Source organism: Pteropus vampyrus, unplaced genomic scaffold (assembly GCF_000151845.1).
Source record: "Pteropus vampyrus isolate Shadow unplaced genomic scaffold, Pvam_2.0 Scaffold318, whole genome shotgun sequence".
Taxonomy (NCBI): Eukaryota; Metazoa; Chordata; class Mammalia; order Chiroptera; family Pteropodidae; genus Pteropus; species Pteropus vampyrus.
The window spans coordinates 1247384-1263257 of NW_011889099.1; the positions used below are offsets into that span (position 1 = coordinate 1247384).

Genomic DNA, 15874 nt, shown 5'->3' on the forward strand with positions numbered 1-15874 from the left:
ATTTTATTGGTCCATTCGGCTAGCACTTATAACATTCTATCTAGTAATATTATTATTTTCGACTTGTCTTAGCTCCCTTACTAGGCAAAGGCCATGTGTTATACACTGTATGTCTCATAAGAGCCTTTCAAGTAAGAGGTGCTTAATTAATAAAATATATTGAACTGATACAAATTAAGCAATCCACTTTAGGGCAGAGAATGAACAGAATCGCAATTTGGCCATACTAAACACTAAACTATTCATGTGACCTTGGAAAAATCTGTCAACTTTCTTTGACTTGGTTTCCTCATTTGTCAGATAAAGGCATTGGTACTATGCTCCCTCTTGACTGCTCTGGGGGCCACAGTAAAATTGCTTCCTGAATTATCTTTCTATCCTTGTAGCTTTGTGAGAATGGCAGCTGAGTCTATCTTAATTAGACTGTATGCCCAGAGCTTTACACAATTCCTGGCACACAGGCAAGGAATTTATATTTGTTGAATGAAACAAATTGTTTGAAATCAGCTTGAATGACACAATTTGCGCTAAAAAACTATTCTAGCTGGAAATGATTCTTCTCTATTAATTAAACCTATAGTGAATGAAGTGTGCATTCCTCAAAGCCAAGTATCTGTGTTTTATTCAACTCTGTATCCTGTGTAGCAGGGGTTCCCAAACTTGAAAATGCATCAGAAAGACTCACGTGGAGAACTTATTAAATCACAACTGGCTGGGTCTCATTCCCAGAGTTTCTGATTCAGAAGGTCCAGGGCGGAGCCAGAGATTTTACCTTCCTTACAAGTTCCCAGGTGATGCTGAGGCTACTGGTCCGGGGAATGCACTTTGACAACCACTGCTCTGCAGTGCCCACCAGTGTCTTACATGTGCAAGATACATGAGCCTTATAAAAATGGGTTAATTTTGTTTTCTTTATACACGGATAATAGATGGGTAGCTTTTCAAAATTAACAATGGGAGAAAATAATTTACATAGCCATGAATCTTAACTTCGGATGACCATGACACATACCTGCAGTTGCTCCTGCCTGAGCTGACGCGATTGCCTCACCGACCTCTACCACATTGCTGGTGTGCACCGATTCAGTTTCCTCGGGGACTATAAAAGCTCCCTGTTGTATTCTGAAATAGTAAATATGTAAATACATAAAAATAAGTGAGCTTTTGTATAGTCTAAGAGTAATAAGAAATTAAAAATGGTATTTCTTCCACTGACACCATGTATTAAGAACATTCTCTGAGAATCCATTCAAACAGAGCTGACTTCCCCATTATTTAAGTCTGTGTGACAACAGTTCATAAAATACAAAAGCTTAAATATTAGGATTCGAGCCAGTAGGATCTCTCTTTAATATGTACGGGAAAAATATTACTCTCTCTTTACCCAAGGCAGGTATACTGTTTAAAATCCTCATAGTATTTTATATTGTATATTTGAGATTTGCTAAGAGGTAGATCTTAAGAGTTCTCACCACACACACAGAAAAGGATAACAACGCCAGGTGATGGATATGTTAATTAGCTTGACTGTGGTGAATACTGCACAGTGTATGTGTATATTAAATCACCAAGTTGTGCTCTTTAAATATATACAACTTTGTCAACTATAACTTAATATTGGAAAAAATATAAACAACATATAAAACTGAAAGCAACAAATAAACAAGACAAACAAAAACTCATAGACTCAGACAACAGTTTAGTGGTTACTAGAGAGAAAGAGTGGGGGTAGATAAGAGTAAAGGGGGTCAAATACATGGTGACAGAAGGAGATTTGACTTTGGGTGGTGAGCACACAATACAATATACATATGACGTATTATTGAATTGTACACTTGCAGCCTATAATTTTATTAACCAATAAATTTAATATAAAATATAATTAATATAATATAATATAATATAACATAATAGCAACAAATAATATCCCTGCTGCTCTATGAACTTTTAACCTTAATGAATTAAGTAAGGTATATATAAATGACGATGAAACCTTAATCTGAATAATACTGTTGAGTTGTATCCGCTACTATAAAGTCAATTACTGCATGAAATCTAAGGATTTTATTTCCATGATATATGACAAAGATTTGAGCATTGTGAACCTTAGAAGATAAAAAAACTTCCACTGTGACTTTGAAATGGTTCTACTAAAGCCCCAGATGAACCAACACACTTCGCACCTGATTTTAGCTACCTCTGAGAGATGATGTACGACAAAGAGAAAAGGAGTATTTTTAAGAAGTCATTCAATGATCCTGACCCCATGCAGATGCTGCATAGTGAACTTTGGTGCCAAGGCTTTGGAATTAGTATGAGGATTCTTTCTTCATATCTGCAAATGTTCTATGGCAACAACACTTTTTAGGATTCCTAGAGGCCGGATACAAGGACCTCATCTCTAAACCAGCGCTATCATCAGTGCTCTCTTTTAGACTGCTACCTTCCTCAAAGACTTTATGGTTGTGTCCAGGCACAGTTCCCTCCCGGGATCCATACCTTCTCTCTAACTACGTAGAAAGAAAGACCAAGTCACCAGCAAGTAGTCTCCATCAAGGGACCACAAAGCTGTGGCCCAGTAGAGGTTGCCAGTCCTTTATCACTCTTAAAACTCTTTCTCCAATCAGACCGAAGATGACCAAAAATACATGCAAGAGAAAGTCATGAGTACAGCCACTTTCACGGTTAGCCTACATGCCAACTCCCCCTAGGATATACTGAGAATAACGCATTTGTAATTATGTTTAGCACAAACTACCGCATTCCATTTTAACATCAACGTAAACAACTGTATAACTATTAAAGACTATCGGTCTCCAAATAGACGAATAGAACTGAGAAAATGATGTATTTATGGAATTTGATGAGTTATTGTTAAAAGGGTGGATAGTTTTTGTCTGAGATGCTTTGATTACACTGTTTTGTGTTACATCGGGAAAACAGAAGATCACAGGAGTGACAGTTCTTAAAGTATAATCACTTACTCGTCATTCCGCTGAGAAGAATTCTGATCCTGTTGAGCTAACTGATTATATCGCTCTTGTTCTTTAACTATGGAATAAAAGAAAGCTTGTATAAGCATCATTCAGAAGCCGCACTTATTCCTTCCTTGAAGACCAATGATTTTCACATTGGAGACACACCCCACTCTCACCAGAGCTAACCTTCACAGACTTGAAATAACCATGGGGAAAGCCGGTCTGAATTTGGAATAAGGAAAAAGACTGAACAATTTAATATTTTATTCAAGAAATTCAAATCTATTACTAAAACCACCCCTACCCCAACATTACCAAGCACTGACTACTTGAGATCATAAGCAGTTGCCTCATGGGAAGGACTCAGAATTAAGTTAGTTTGCTATATTACTTCACAACTGCTTTTCAAGCACTAGAGTTCATTTCCTAGTATAAAGTTCATTCTCCAAAATAGTTTAAGCAACCCCATGAATCTTGATCTCCTACTAATTAGTTTAACAAACACTGGCATTATGAATTGTATAAAGTAAATATCAGCCCCATTCCCTGTAAAAATTATCAGAAAATCTTGAGTCAATGAGCTAGTACTGTACTTCCTATTCTGAAGAATACATGCTTAAAATTTACTTGTCATAAGTTCTTGTTGCTTCAGCAAAATACTTCTTATTTCTTTTAACCATGTCATCTTCACATCTACAGTTGGAGCCTAAAGATTTTAAAAAGGGGGGAGAAGGAAACATGTTTCCTTTTTAAAAGCACACTTTATAATAAAACCAATGTAATTAAGTACATCAAACATGAACCTGAACATGAATCCTAAATCACCATATTCAAACTAAAATTTTGATTCGTAAAACTTCTAAGAAGCAAATAAGTTACTAGTGATCAAATTAGATGAAAAAATAGTCAAAACCATTTTGAATTGCACTCACAGAAAATGTGAAATATAATCTCACTTGTGTTTTCTTTGTAGGAGAGTTCTTTTAAAAATATAAATGTTTTACGTTTTATGATCTATTATAGAGTAATCTTGATAACTGATGAAAGCATGCAAGCTTCCTTAAATATCCTCCCATTACTTATAAGTTTGTTAAAAAGTAGCAAGAAGTCTTATATCTTAATCAAAGCAAGAAAACATTTTTTGTGTGTGAATTGCAATCACCTAGTGCAGAATTAAAACCATGAAAAAACACTGAGCACTTTCAACAGATAACAGCACAATCACCTGTCACAAGTTGTGATAAAAATACTCATTGAAATGACAACATCCTCTTGAAATGTTCTCATTCCTCTCCCCTCCTTTTAAACAGGTTGGACTTTATAGCACATCTGGCCAGGGCTTTAACCAGTTTTTAGAAACAATGATCAAATCTGAATTGTCACATCGTCATGCCTCGTAATCAGGTATTCTCTGAATGCAAAGCACAAGAGGAACTCAAAACCGATATAAATCTGGAACTATAGAAACTTGCTGGGGGCAGAGAAGTGCTGGCCAAGGTTAATAAATCTCCTAATGTAGTTGTGAAAACTTAAAAGCCCTAGAAAGCACCATAGGCATATCTCAAGTTAAACATGTGCTACTGAAAAAAATGTTTAACTACATCACAATAAATAATAACTAAATAATATTTAAGGGAACTACATGAAAAGAATGAGAACTTTTGTAATGTGACCAAAATTATTTGTTTGCAAATTCAGACTTTTGTATCTTAATGCACGTTATGCTTTCTAGAATAACTTTTAAATGACCAACCTGGATAATATAAACTTCCTTCCCAGCATACCAGATTTCAAACTTGCGGTTATCTCCTTTTACATATTCAGTGATTCCAACTTCATCCATCTACAAAATATGTCGAATTTTTCATGAGTATTTTATTTTGAATATGAAATTACATTACATTTAGAATACCCTCATCATATTCTAAACGAAAGAGAATTTCTCACTTGGGCAAAATACACATATTTAAAGAATATGAAATGATATTTCTATCATAGACCTGAGCAATTAAATGTTTTCACTGAACTATGCACTTTGTGGTACAGATTGTATGCTCCATTCTAGCGATTGAAACTAAGATTATAAATCTGAACATCCAAGTGTTCCATCTAAGATTGAATTCTGTTATCAATTAACTGCACTCTTTTTTTTTTTTTTTTAGGCGAGGCAACCCTTGGTTGGCCTCATAGATTGCAAGGACCTTGTCAGCTTACAATCTCTTATTTTTTTTTATTTTTTACGCCTATAGCACCTGGTCTTCCTTGGTGGTCTCCCATCCAAGTACTAACCAGGCCCGACCCTGCTTAGCTTCCGAGATCAGACGGGATCGGACTTGTTCAGGGTGGCATGGCCGTAGACAACTGTATACTCTTAAAGCAAATTATTATGTCAAACACAGAAGCAACCAAACATCAGTGCAAAAGATCATCTGAAATTAATTTCACTATTTTTATTAACCATTTCTCAGATAAGTTGATTTTACAAATTGTTACTTATCTCTATAGAAGGCCCGCATGTTATAAACATTCAATTTATGGGGCAGGGAAAACCAGCTAGGTACACAAGGGCACCCTCTATTTCCATCAATCCTTAGGCCTCTCTAGAAAACAAATAATCTGTCATGGGAGACTGATGTCTCCTTGTAGCCAGTGGAACTTTTATATATAATATCCCTTCTTTACCATAATTTTTCTTCTCTTGTGATTGGGCAAAGCACAACCTCTTCCATTTTTTTTTTTTTTTATCCTGTGCTAATGGCACGGTTAATTCTATTTTGAGCAATTTCACTTCCTTGTACACATATTCTCGTTTAGTCCCCTCCTGCCTTCTCTTTTCTTTCAATTCCCGCCTAATTAATTATCCAAAGAAATATCTCACTCTCTGTTCCATTTATGAGCCCCCTAAAAGACCTTAATTACAGTTGATAAGCATTAAAAGAAGTGGTAGTGAGAGCCCCATATCAAGGAAAAGGGATTATGCTTAGAAATGAAATGTGACATATAAATGAAAGAGCCTGTGACATCTACCCTGAATGTAGTCAGAAGATACTTTCAGAATGCCCCCCCCAAAATCTTTATATTCCTGTTCAACCACTCTAACCTCCTTTTGCTCTAATATCAGGATTAAAGATAAATAATAATCTAATATTTGATCTCTATATAAATTGATACATGATTTTGTCTTACTAGCATGGTAAGATGGAACGCATAAGGGCTTTGGAATCCGAGAGGCTGGGGTTAGAACCCCATTCCTACCACTTACTGGTTGTGTGTCTTAGTGCGGATTTCTTAATCTTTCTGAACTTTGGTTTCCTCAACTATAAAATGGGAACACTACCTATTTCATAAAGCTGATATAGAATTAAATAATAGGCATTAAGTGCCTGGGTCATACAATGAGTTTTTTAAAGTATGAGTCTGCTTTCTTGCTTTCTAAACTTTCCCTCGTTTGAACTGCAATAGTTTTTGTGATTTTTCATTGCATACATCTAGAATATCATTATAGATTAAATGAGCTCTTTCAAGCTATCCTGGAAATCTAACCAGTATATCTATCAGACAATATCTTTTCAGTTCCAAACAATTCATTACATGTGATCCACTCGTATATAATCCATTTGTAATCATCTGTAAATTATACATATTTTCTCCAATAACAAAATATAAACGTTTGAAAGGTTGTTACACTACTTATTAAATGTTCACTATATCATGAACATTTACTCAATTTTAGATCCTAGAGGAAGAGTTAAATGTGTAACTATATAATTATATAATATACAATAAATAATATACATAATAAAATGAAGCTGATTCTACAGTTAGACCCTTATCCTTCATATGTTCATTGATGATTCCTGATAGCTATGAATATATATTTCTTTTATTATAAAGCATTTTATCTTGCCGTGTCAAGTGTTCATGGCTCCAAATTTCAACCTAATTTTCTGTCATGAGGGAAGTGTGAAGATGTTAACTACCTTGTTAAACATCACCCAGTGGGTCAAGAACTCTGGGATTATAACCAATAACTACCAATCTTAAGACTTTTAATTATGTCTCTGGGATAGAGTTTAGTTATTTCTTGGGTTAGTATTATTAACAAATTGATCTTGAATCACATTAACAAAAAAAATGTAGCTAGGCTTAAATGCTATGAAGCATTAGAAGCGAGATACTGGGTATAAACAATAACATGGCTGAATCTTGAAAATAGTCTGAGATCAAAAAAAGAAAGAAAATGAGAATCGTAACAGAATATAATTTATATAAATTAAAACCACATGTGAAAAAAATATTACTATACATTTAACAAGAACACACAAACGAAAGAATGGTTGCCACAGAGGTAGAGAGAAGATAAGTGCAGAGAATAGGGATAAAAAGGAATGAATGAAGAAATGAAAGAAAGAACAAACGAGAACAAGGCCTCTCAGCATGGTGCAGTGATTGAGAGCATAGATTCTGGAGCCATTTGCCTGGGTCTGAAGCTGCACTGCATCACCTACTAGCTATTTGCTCTTGAGCAAATTACTCACCTCTCTAGAACCTAGCTTTTCCATCCTCAAAATGGGAATGGGTTACTTCATATAAAATGCTATGTGGATTAAATGAGTTAACAATATTGGTAAACAGTCAGAATAGTTCTTAGCACATAGTAAGCACTATGCGTACATTTGTTAAATAAAAATAGATGACAATAATAGATGACATGAACTAAAGACTCTGAAGAAGTCAAATCTGTCCATTTGACTATCCGTAGGGACCTTTAGAGACTAGTCTTAGGGACTTTCCTTTGCATAGAAGTGGCTGAATTAAAACCTAGCACACAATCATTAGAAAGTACATCATCAGGCTATGGAATTGCAGCTTGATATGAAGCCAAGGCAACAGTCCATTGATAGTGGGAGAGAAGCTGTTCAGCCATAGAGAGCATCTGCATTGAAACGAGTAAACCAAATTATTACCTAAACACCAACTAGTAACACCAGCAGTTAAATTCTAGAATCCTATGTATGATAGGTAAGGAAGAAGTAAGCATAGTAAGGCTTCAGAAATAGCCCATCTTCCATCTTTCTCTGTCAGTGGCATCACCAATTTTCTATAATCCTGATTTAAATCCTTGCAGATATGGCTAATCTGTTTTATTAAAAATAGTAGGAATTATTGGGGAACTAAAGAAAAATCAGCCTTATTTTTTTCCTTCATATGTCAGGTATTATTTATTTCCTGTATCTAGTCAGTAAACAAGCCCAACTGTCTACCTTCCATTGAAATGTTTCTTGTATCTATCCCATCTTCTGTTTCCACAGTGACCACTAAAGTTTGAATTCTCATGACTTCGTTACTTCATACCAGTACCTCTTTATTCTAATGTTCTCAAGAAATATTCTGTTGGTGTGTCCATCATTTTGGCAAATTAAAAGTAAAATGAAAAATCAATATAGGCCAGAAATAATACTTCAAGTGGTAACTTGGTCACTCTACAAATAAAAAGTGAACCAAATAAACGGATTTGGGTCGAACAGATCTTAACCCTGTCCGAGATCGGTTACAGATTTTTGGTTCTCAACTAATGTTTATTAGAGACATAAAAGATCCTTGGAGATTTGGGGGGCTTGGAGATAGGTTGCTAATATCAGAGGAGCAACAAGGCATTTGTTATGAAAACAGTAAGAATTTTAAAGAAGTTGTGACACTGCTGTGGGTTCAGAAGTGAAGCAGGGAAAGTGGAGAGTAGGAAGAAGTTGGAGACCTAACCCTGGTCTGAAACTTTGTTAAGAACAGCATGGAACTGTTGACCCTCTGGGAAGAAACAAAAGCAGAGCCCGCTAGTAGCCTCCTCGCAGAAATACCTCAGGCCTATCTGAGGACACTCTGCCTGTCCTCTTTACTGCTGCTGCTGAAAATTTCATCAATTCTCAAATATACTGGTGATGACAACTATGAAAGAACATGCTCATGAAAAATGACTAAAGTGATAGTGGTTGGGGAATCAAGGGTAACAATTTTCTCAGTTTTCCAATTTTTTTCTACAACAAATGCTATATTGCCTTTACAACTTAAAACTTGAAAGATAAAATTCATTAGTTGTAAAAAGAATCAAAATCACCAATTATAGACTCATGCGAATTGGAAGTACCACTTGTTAAATGTCAAAACCAGCTGGTAGTATCACTGGGTTGCCAGTGACTTCTTCAAACAATACTGCTCTCATTTTGATACCAAACTAATATTAGAACAGAATGGTAGTTTGGGTTACAGGAGAGAATAAAGTAATCTCAAAGGATAGGACAGGACAGGTGTGAACGGGATTCAGCTGTAGGTGTCTTTGAACACCCAGGAAGGGAGAAGTTGGGGACTGGAGGAGTGATACGAAAAGGAAGATGCGGGTGTGCTATTAATCACATATCAATTCTTACATTACACTGAGGAAAAGGAAGAAATTCTTTCCTCCTTGTCTCTCCTACACAATAAAAGGTAACCAAGACCAAGAACTCTTCCTGGTAAGAATGCTCATGGGGGAGCCTAGGTTACTTATTTCAAACTATGCTCTGCAGGGCACTAGGGAGAAGGCAAAGCTCTGCTCTTCCTCAGTTGTTTCGGGCAGAGAAGTTCTGCTGTACCTGACTTCTACTTAAGATTTCATAGGTGGGAGTGGGCAAGACGGGTGAAGGGGGTCAAAGGGCACAAAACCACTAAGTCCTGGAGGTGCAACGATGGCATGATGCCTAGTATTAATAATACTGTGTTGTATAATTGAAAGTTACTAAGACAGTAGGCCTTGAAAGTTCTCATCACAAGTAAAAAATTTTAACTGTGTAGTGATGGATGTTAACTAAACTAGACTTACTGTGGTGATCGTTTCACAATATATACAAATATCGAATCATTATGCTGTGTAGCTGCAACTCATATGTTATATGTACATTACACCTCAGTTAAAAAAGATTTTGTTTAAACAAATGGATGTGCCACTAAAGTATAAAACCCACTCATTTGAACCGAGGAAGTACACAAAATTGAATATACGTGTGAAATAATATTACATTATACAATTCAAATTGTCTTACTTTTAAACAGTGCTTAAAACTGTATGATGGGTATCTACTGGCGCCTTCTCCATTTTCAACACGCCTTTTACAAAAAACAATGGCTTTTTCATACAAGAAAAGGTGCCGCTGCATTGGTTTGAATCGAGCAAAATCCTTCATTTTTGTAGCACCTTTTTTGTGTCCGATCCAAACACTGAATGCACCCTGTGTTATCATCTTGCCCAGCTCATTTAAGTTTCCCTAGAGTGGAAAATCAAAACTCATTAGCACAAGGCAGAGCGACATTCGCATTCCTGGTGTCAACATTACAGTGTTGGCTTGAACTACTAAAATCCTGAAGCATCATTTTGTATAGTCTTTAAAATTTCATCATAGCTTTTTACATTGAAACATGGCATGTGTCACATAGTCATGAAATTACTGAGGGAGTGGGATATCTAAGAAACCTCCTTTTTCCTGGCTTCATGTCTCCATGTAGAGGTAAGTAGTTTAGATAGGGTAACTCCCCATCTCTTCCTTAATCCTGATTGGTGAATGATATCCACCAGTTCAAGTTTCCCCACTGAGTGGAGCTAACTCTAAAGATTTGATATTTTTCTTCCATATCTATCCTAGACTAGGGCAAGGGGCAATTCTGGGACAGTATGTCTCCTTAGAAGACCCAAACATTCCTTCGAGCAGGATCTCCTGAGGTCTGGACTTAGGGGTAGGCTGTTGAGGACAAGGGGAATGTCACAAATCCATTTGGCTAGTGATCTGAAGCCAATTCTCCACCTGAAATTATCAGTAATAATGTTAACATTTGGATCTCCGTTTGTCTGCCTCTCACTTCTTATTTCTCAATTGATTCTAGGAAAAGAAGAAAGGAATATGAACATGCTTTCCCCCTGAAACTGCAACAATCATTAAAATGTACTTACAATATAGCCATTTATTGCAGCCTGATGCATAGAGTCATTAACTGATTTCAGTAAATCCAGCACTGTGTCAAGTGCCTCCTTTAATTTTTCAAATCCTTCGCAGCCCTTGCTATATTTTAATAGCTCCTATTAATTAGAAGTCAAGAATTAAACTTAATATTAGGCATATATTAAGAGCTGTAAAAAATTGAATATAATTTTGGCCAACAAGCTTTCAAGGAAGAAGCCAAAGATGTCACTTTTTTGAGTAGCTTCTTTCATATGCTATTTGTCACATTAATACTATATTTAATAACCATGTCAAAATTGCAGAAGAAATGGAATACTGACTAAATAGTATAAAGCAAAGGGCATTCAATGTTTTTGAGCTGACGAATAATAGCTATTAAGACACACTAGAGGTTAGTTTTTAAAGCAATTACACATTTTTTTGGTCCTCTACTTACAACAATTTGTTTTATTAATTATGCATATACCATAGAACATTGTGAAAATACATTTTAAAGCGAGCCATGTTGTATTCATATGTAACGCGACATTTCTACATTACGTGAAGGGTATACCATATTCACTTTCCATTGAGAAGGCCCACATGAAATACAGTCTCCACTCTATAAGAGATATATATTTGTTTAGTTCTTCTTAACAATAGTAAAAGTTCTGTGGGTTCAGAAGTGAAGCAGGGAAAGTGGAGAGTAGGAAGAAGTTGGAGACCTAACCCTGGTCTGAAACTTTGTTAAGAACAGCATGGAACTGTTGACCCTCTGGGAAGAAACAAAAGCAGAGCCCGCTAGTAGCCTCCTCGCAGAAATACCTCAGGCCTATCTGAGGACACTCTGCCTGTCCTCTTTACTGCTGCTGCTGAAAATTTCATCAATTCTCAAATATACTGGTGATGACAACTATGAAAGAACATGCTCATGAAAAATGACTAAAGTGATAGTGGTTGGGGAATCAAGGGTAACAATTTTCTCAGTTTTCCAATTTTTTTCTACAACAAATGCTATATTGCCTTTACAACTTAAAACTTGAAAGATAAAATTCATTAGTTGTAAAAAGAATCAAAATCACCAATTATAGACTCATGCGAATTGGAAGTACCACTTGTTAAATGTCAAAACCAGCTGGTAGTATCACTGGGTTGCCAGTGACTTCTTCAAACAATACTGCTCTCATTTTGATACCAAACTAATATTAGAACAGAATGGTAGTTTGGGTTACAGGAGAGAATAAAGTAATCTCAAAGGATGGGACAGGACAGGTGTGAACGGGATTCAGCTGTAGGTGTCTTTGAACACCCAGGAAGGGAGAAGTTGGGGACTGGAGGAGTGATACGAAAAGGAAGATGCGGGTGTGCTATTAATCATATATCAATTCTTACATTACACCGAGGAAAAGGAAGAAATTCTTTCCTCCTTGTCTCTCCTACACAATAAAAGGTAACCAAGACCAAGAACTCTTCCTGGTAAGAATGCTCATGGGGGAGCCTAGGTTACTTATTTCAAACTATGCTCTGCAGGGCACTAGGGAGAAGGCAAAGCTCTGCTCTTCCTCACTTGTTTCGGGCAGAGAAGTTCTGCTGTACCTGACTTCTACTTAAGATTTCATAGGTGGGAGTGGGCAAGATGGGTGAAGGGGGTCAAAGGGCACAAAACCACTAAGTCCTGGAGGTGCAACGATGGCATGATGCCTAGTATTAATAATACTGTGTTGTATAATTGAAAGTTACTAAGACAGTAGGCCTTGAAAGTTCTCATCACAAGTAAAAAATTTTAACTGTGTAGTGATGGATGTTAACTAAACTAGACTTACTGTGGTGATCGTTTCACAATATATACAAATATCGAATCATTATGCTGTGTAGCTGCAACTCATATGTTATATGTACATTACACCTCAGTTAAAAAAGATTTTGTTTAAACAAATGGATGTGCCACTAAAGTATAAAACCCACTCATTTGAACCGAGGAAGTACACAAAATTGAATATACGTGTGAAATAATATTACATTATACAATTCAAATTGTCTTACTTTTAAACAGTGCTTAAAACTGTATGATGGGTATCTACTGGCGCCTTCTCCATTTTCAACACGCCTTTTACAAAAAACAATGGCTTTTTCATACAAGAAAAGGTGCCGCTGCATTGGTTTGAATCGAGCAAAATCCTTCATTTTTGTAGCACCTTTTTTGTGTCCGATCCAAACACTGAATGCACCCTGTGTTATCATCTTGCCCAGCTCATTTAAGTTTCCCTAGAGTGGAAAATCAAAACTCATTAGCACAAGGCAGAGCGACATTCGCATTCCTGGTGTCAACATTACAGTGTTGGCTTGAACTACTAAAATCCTGAAGCATCATTTTGTATAGTCTTTAAAATTTCATCATAGCTTTTTACATTGAAACATGGCATGTGTCACATAGTCATGAAATTACTGAGGGAGTGGGATATCTAAGAAACCTCCTTTTTCCTGGCTTCATGTCTCCATGTAGAGGTAAGTAGTTTAGATAGGGTAACTCCCCATCTCTTCCTTAATCCTGATTGGTGAATGATATCCACCAGTTCAAGTTTCCCCACTGAGTGGAGCTAACTCTAAAGATTTGATATTTTTCTTCCATATCTATCCTAGACTAGGGCAAGGGGCAATTCTGGGACAGTATGTCTCCTTAGAAGACCCAAACATTCCTTCGAGCAGGATCTCCTGAGGTCTGGACTTAGGGGTAGGCTGTTGAGGACAAGGGGAATGTCACAAATCCATTTGGCTAGTGATCTGAAGCCAATTCTCCACCTGAAATTATCAGTAATAATGTTAACATTTGGATCTCCGTTTGTCTGCCTCTCACTTCTTATTTCTCAATTGATTCTAGGAAAAGAAGAAAGGAATATGAACATGCTTTCCCCCTGAAACTGCAACAATCATTAAAATGTACTTACAATATAGCCATTTATTGCAGCCTGATGCATAGAGTCATTAACTGATTTCAGTAAATCCAGCACTGTGTCAAGTGCCTCCTTTAATTTTTCAAATCCTTCGCAGCCCTTGCTATATTTTAATAGCTCCTATTAATTAGAAGTCAAGAATTAAACTTAATATTAGGCATATATTAAGAGCTGTAAAAAATTGAATATAATTTTGGCCAACAAGCTTTCAAGGAAGAAGCCAAAGATGTCACTTTTTTGAGTAGCTTCTTTCATATGCTATTTGTCACATTAATACTATATTTAATAACCATGTCAAAATTGGAGAAGAAATGGAATACTGACTAAATAGTATAAAGCAAAGGGCATTCAATGTTTTTGAGCTGACAAATAATAGCTATTAAGACACACTAGAGGTTAGTTTTTAAAGCAATTACACATTTTTTTGGTCCTCTACTTACAACAATTTGTTTTATTAATTATGCATATACCATAGAACATTGTGAAAATACATTTTAAAGCGAGCCATGTTGTATTCATATGTAACGCGACATTTCTACATTACGTGAAGGGTATACCATATTCACTTTCCATTGAGAAGGCCCACATGAAATACAGTCTCCACTCTATAAGAGATATATATTTGTTTAGTTCTTCTTAACAATAGTAAAAGTTCTGCAGTAAATGTTATACATATGTCAATGTAATTTGTTTGGATAATTAGCTAAAAAGACACAAGATAATCTCAGCTTTATACCTATGCCTCCAGCACTTGCACAGCCACAGGGAACCAAAGAAGCACACTGCGTTGATTCTACTGCTAAACGCAGGCTTCCCAGTCATTGAGTCTACCTATTTCTAATGTTTCTTAGAAATAAATTTAATGGCTTTGGCACACCTGATTCAAAGAAGTAAAGAAAGAAATAAACAAATGCTTAATGTACTTGCCTTCAACAGTAACTGATATTTCGTGATTCGTTGCACTGGTTTGAGCAAATAGGAATCCAGACCAAGTCTATGTTTTAATTTTCTTTGACATTCCTGTCATTAAAATATAATCATCAATAAATTTAAATTAGACACATAGCTGTGAGAATGCTAAGTGTTCATTGATTAGATCCAATGAATGCAAGTTTCTTAACATCTCAAGGAAAATTTACCAGAAAAATGGCTGTTATATATGGTATGGCCATCAGAGGCAGTATATCTGAAAAACTACAATAAACACTATTTCAAGGATTTAAGAGAGAAAAATTCCAAAATGTCAAAAACTAAAAGTTTTTACACATAAATCCATATTGTTGTAGAATGCTTAAAGGTGAGAAAGCAATGATGAACACGACTAAAAAGTTCTTCAATATATCCAAGAAAGTTAACAAAAGGCTCAGCTCCACAGGCCAAGGCCCAGAAAAGAAACAGGTTGTACTGAATATAAATCAGACCTGGGCAAGAGAAGAACTTTTTTTTTCTAATATCACAAGAAAAATACAGTCCTCATCAACTGGTGCTATGTTTTCATTCGATTATTGGCTCACTGCCACTATAAACATAAAGGTCATGACTTTGGGGCCTGGGAACATTGTAGGGTCCAGAATTAGGGCAAGATGGGGGCCGGATAGGATGAAATGTGTGTATAGGAAGCACAGAACACAAAGGGAGTGAGAGAGAACATACCTATATAAGATTCTGGATGTGGATTAAATCCAATATACAATCTAATTCAAGCAATTATCAACTTACAGTTAAAGATGGTGGACAGATACATGCATTTAGCTCTTTTCACTCATGAAACACAACTAAAATGATGGAAAAGTTATTTTTACAAGGCAAAACCCGTTACAAAGATGGGAGAAGAAAAGTCATTGACAAAATTTGGAAGCGGAAACCAAACTGTGAAGTGGTTGGTAAACAACTGAGCACACTAGAGAAAAGTGAATCTCGAGTTGGCAAAGAGAAAAAAGCCAGGGAACAACTCAATTAATGTCATAGAACACCTTTCCCC

General features: G+C 36.0%; 1 protein-coding gene and 1 non-coding gene across 2 annotated transcripts in view; both read right to left on the bottom strand.

Annotated features, from left to right (window-relative positions):
* Positions 1-15874, bottom strand: part of MCF2 (MCF.2 cell line derived transforming sequence) — a 65154-nt gene that overhangs the window by 3482 nt on the left and 45798 nt on the right. Inside the window, exons 21-26 of the mRNA XM_011377615.1 lie at positions 13888-14013; positions 12986-13207; positions 4732-4821; positions 3606-3684; positions 2985-3051; positions 1013-1122 (exon numbers count right to left, since the gene is read on the bottom strand). Of these exons, the coding sequence (XP_011375917.1) occupies positions 1013-1122; positions 2985-3051; positions 3606-3684; positions 4732-4821; positions 12986-13207; positions 13888-14013 (694 nt within the window). The remainder of the gene's footprint in view (positions 1-1012; positions 1123-2984; positions 3052-3605; positions 3685-4731; positions 4822-12985; positions 13208-13887; positions 14014-15874) is intronic.
* On the bottom strand, positions 5219-5337 carry LOC111730526. The gene has a single exon (XR_002776723.1). It is a non-coding gene; the product is annotated as a 5S ribosomal RNA (ribosomal RNA).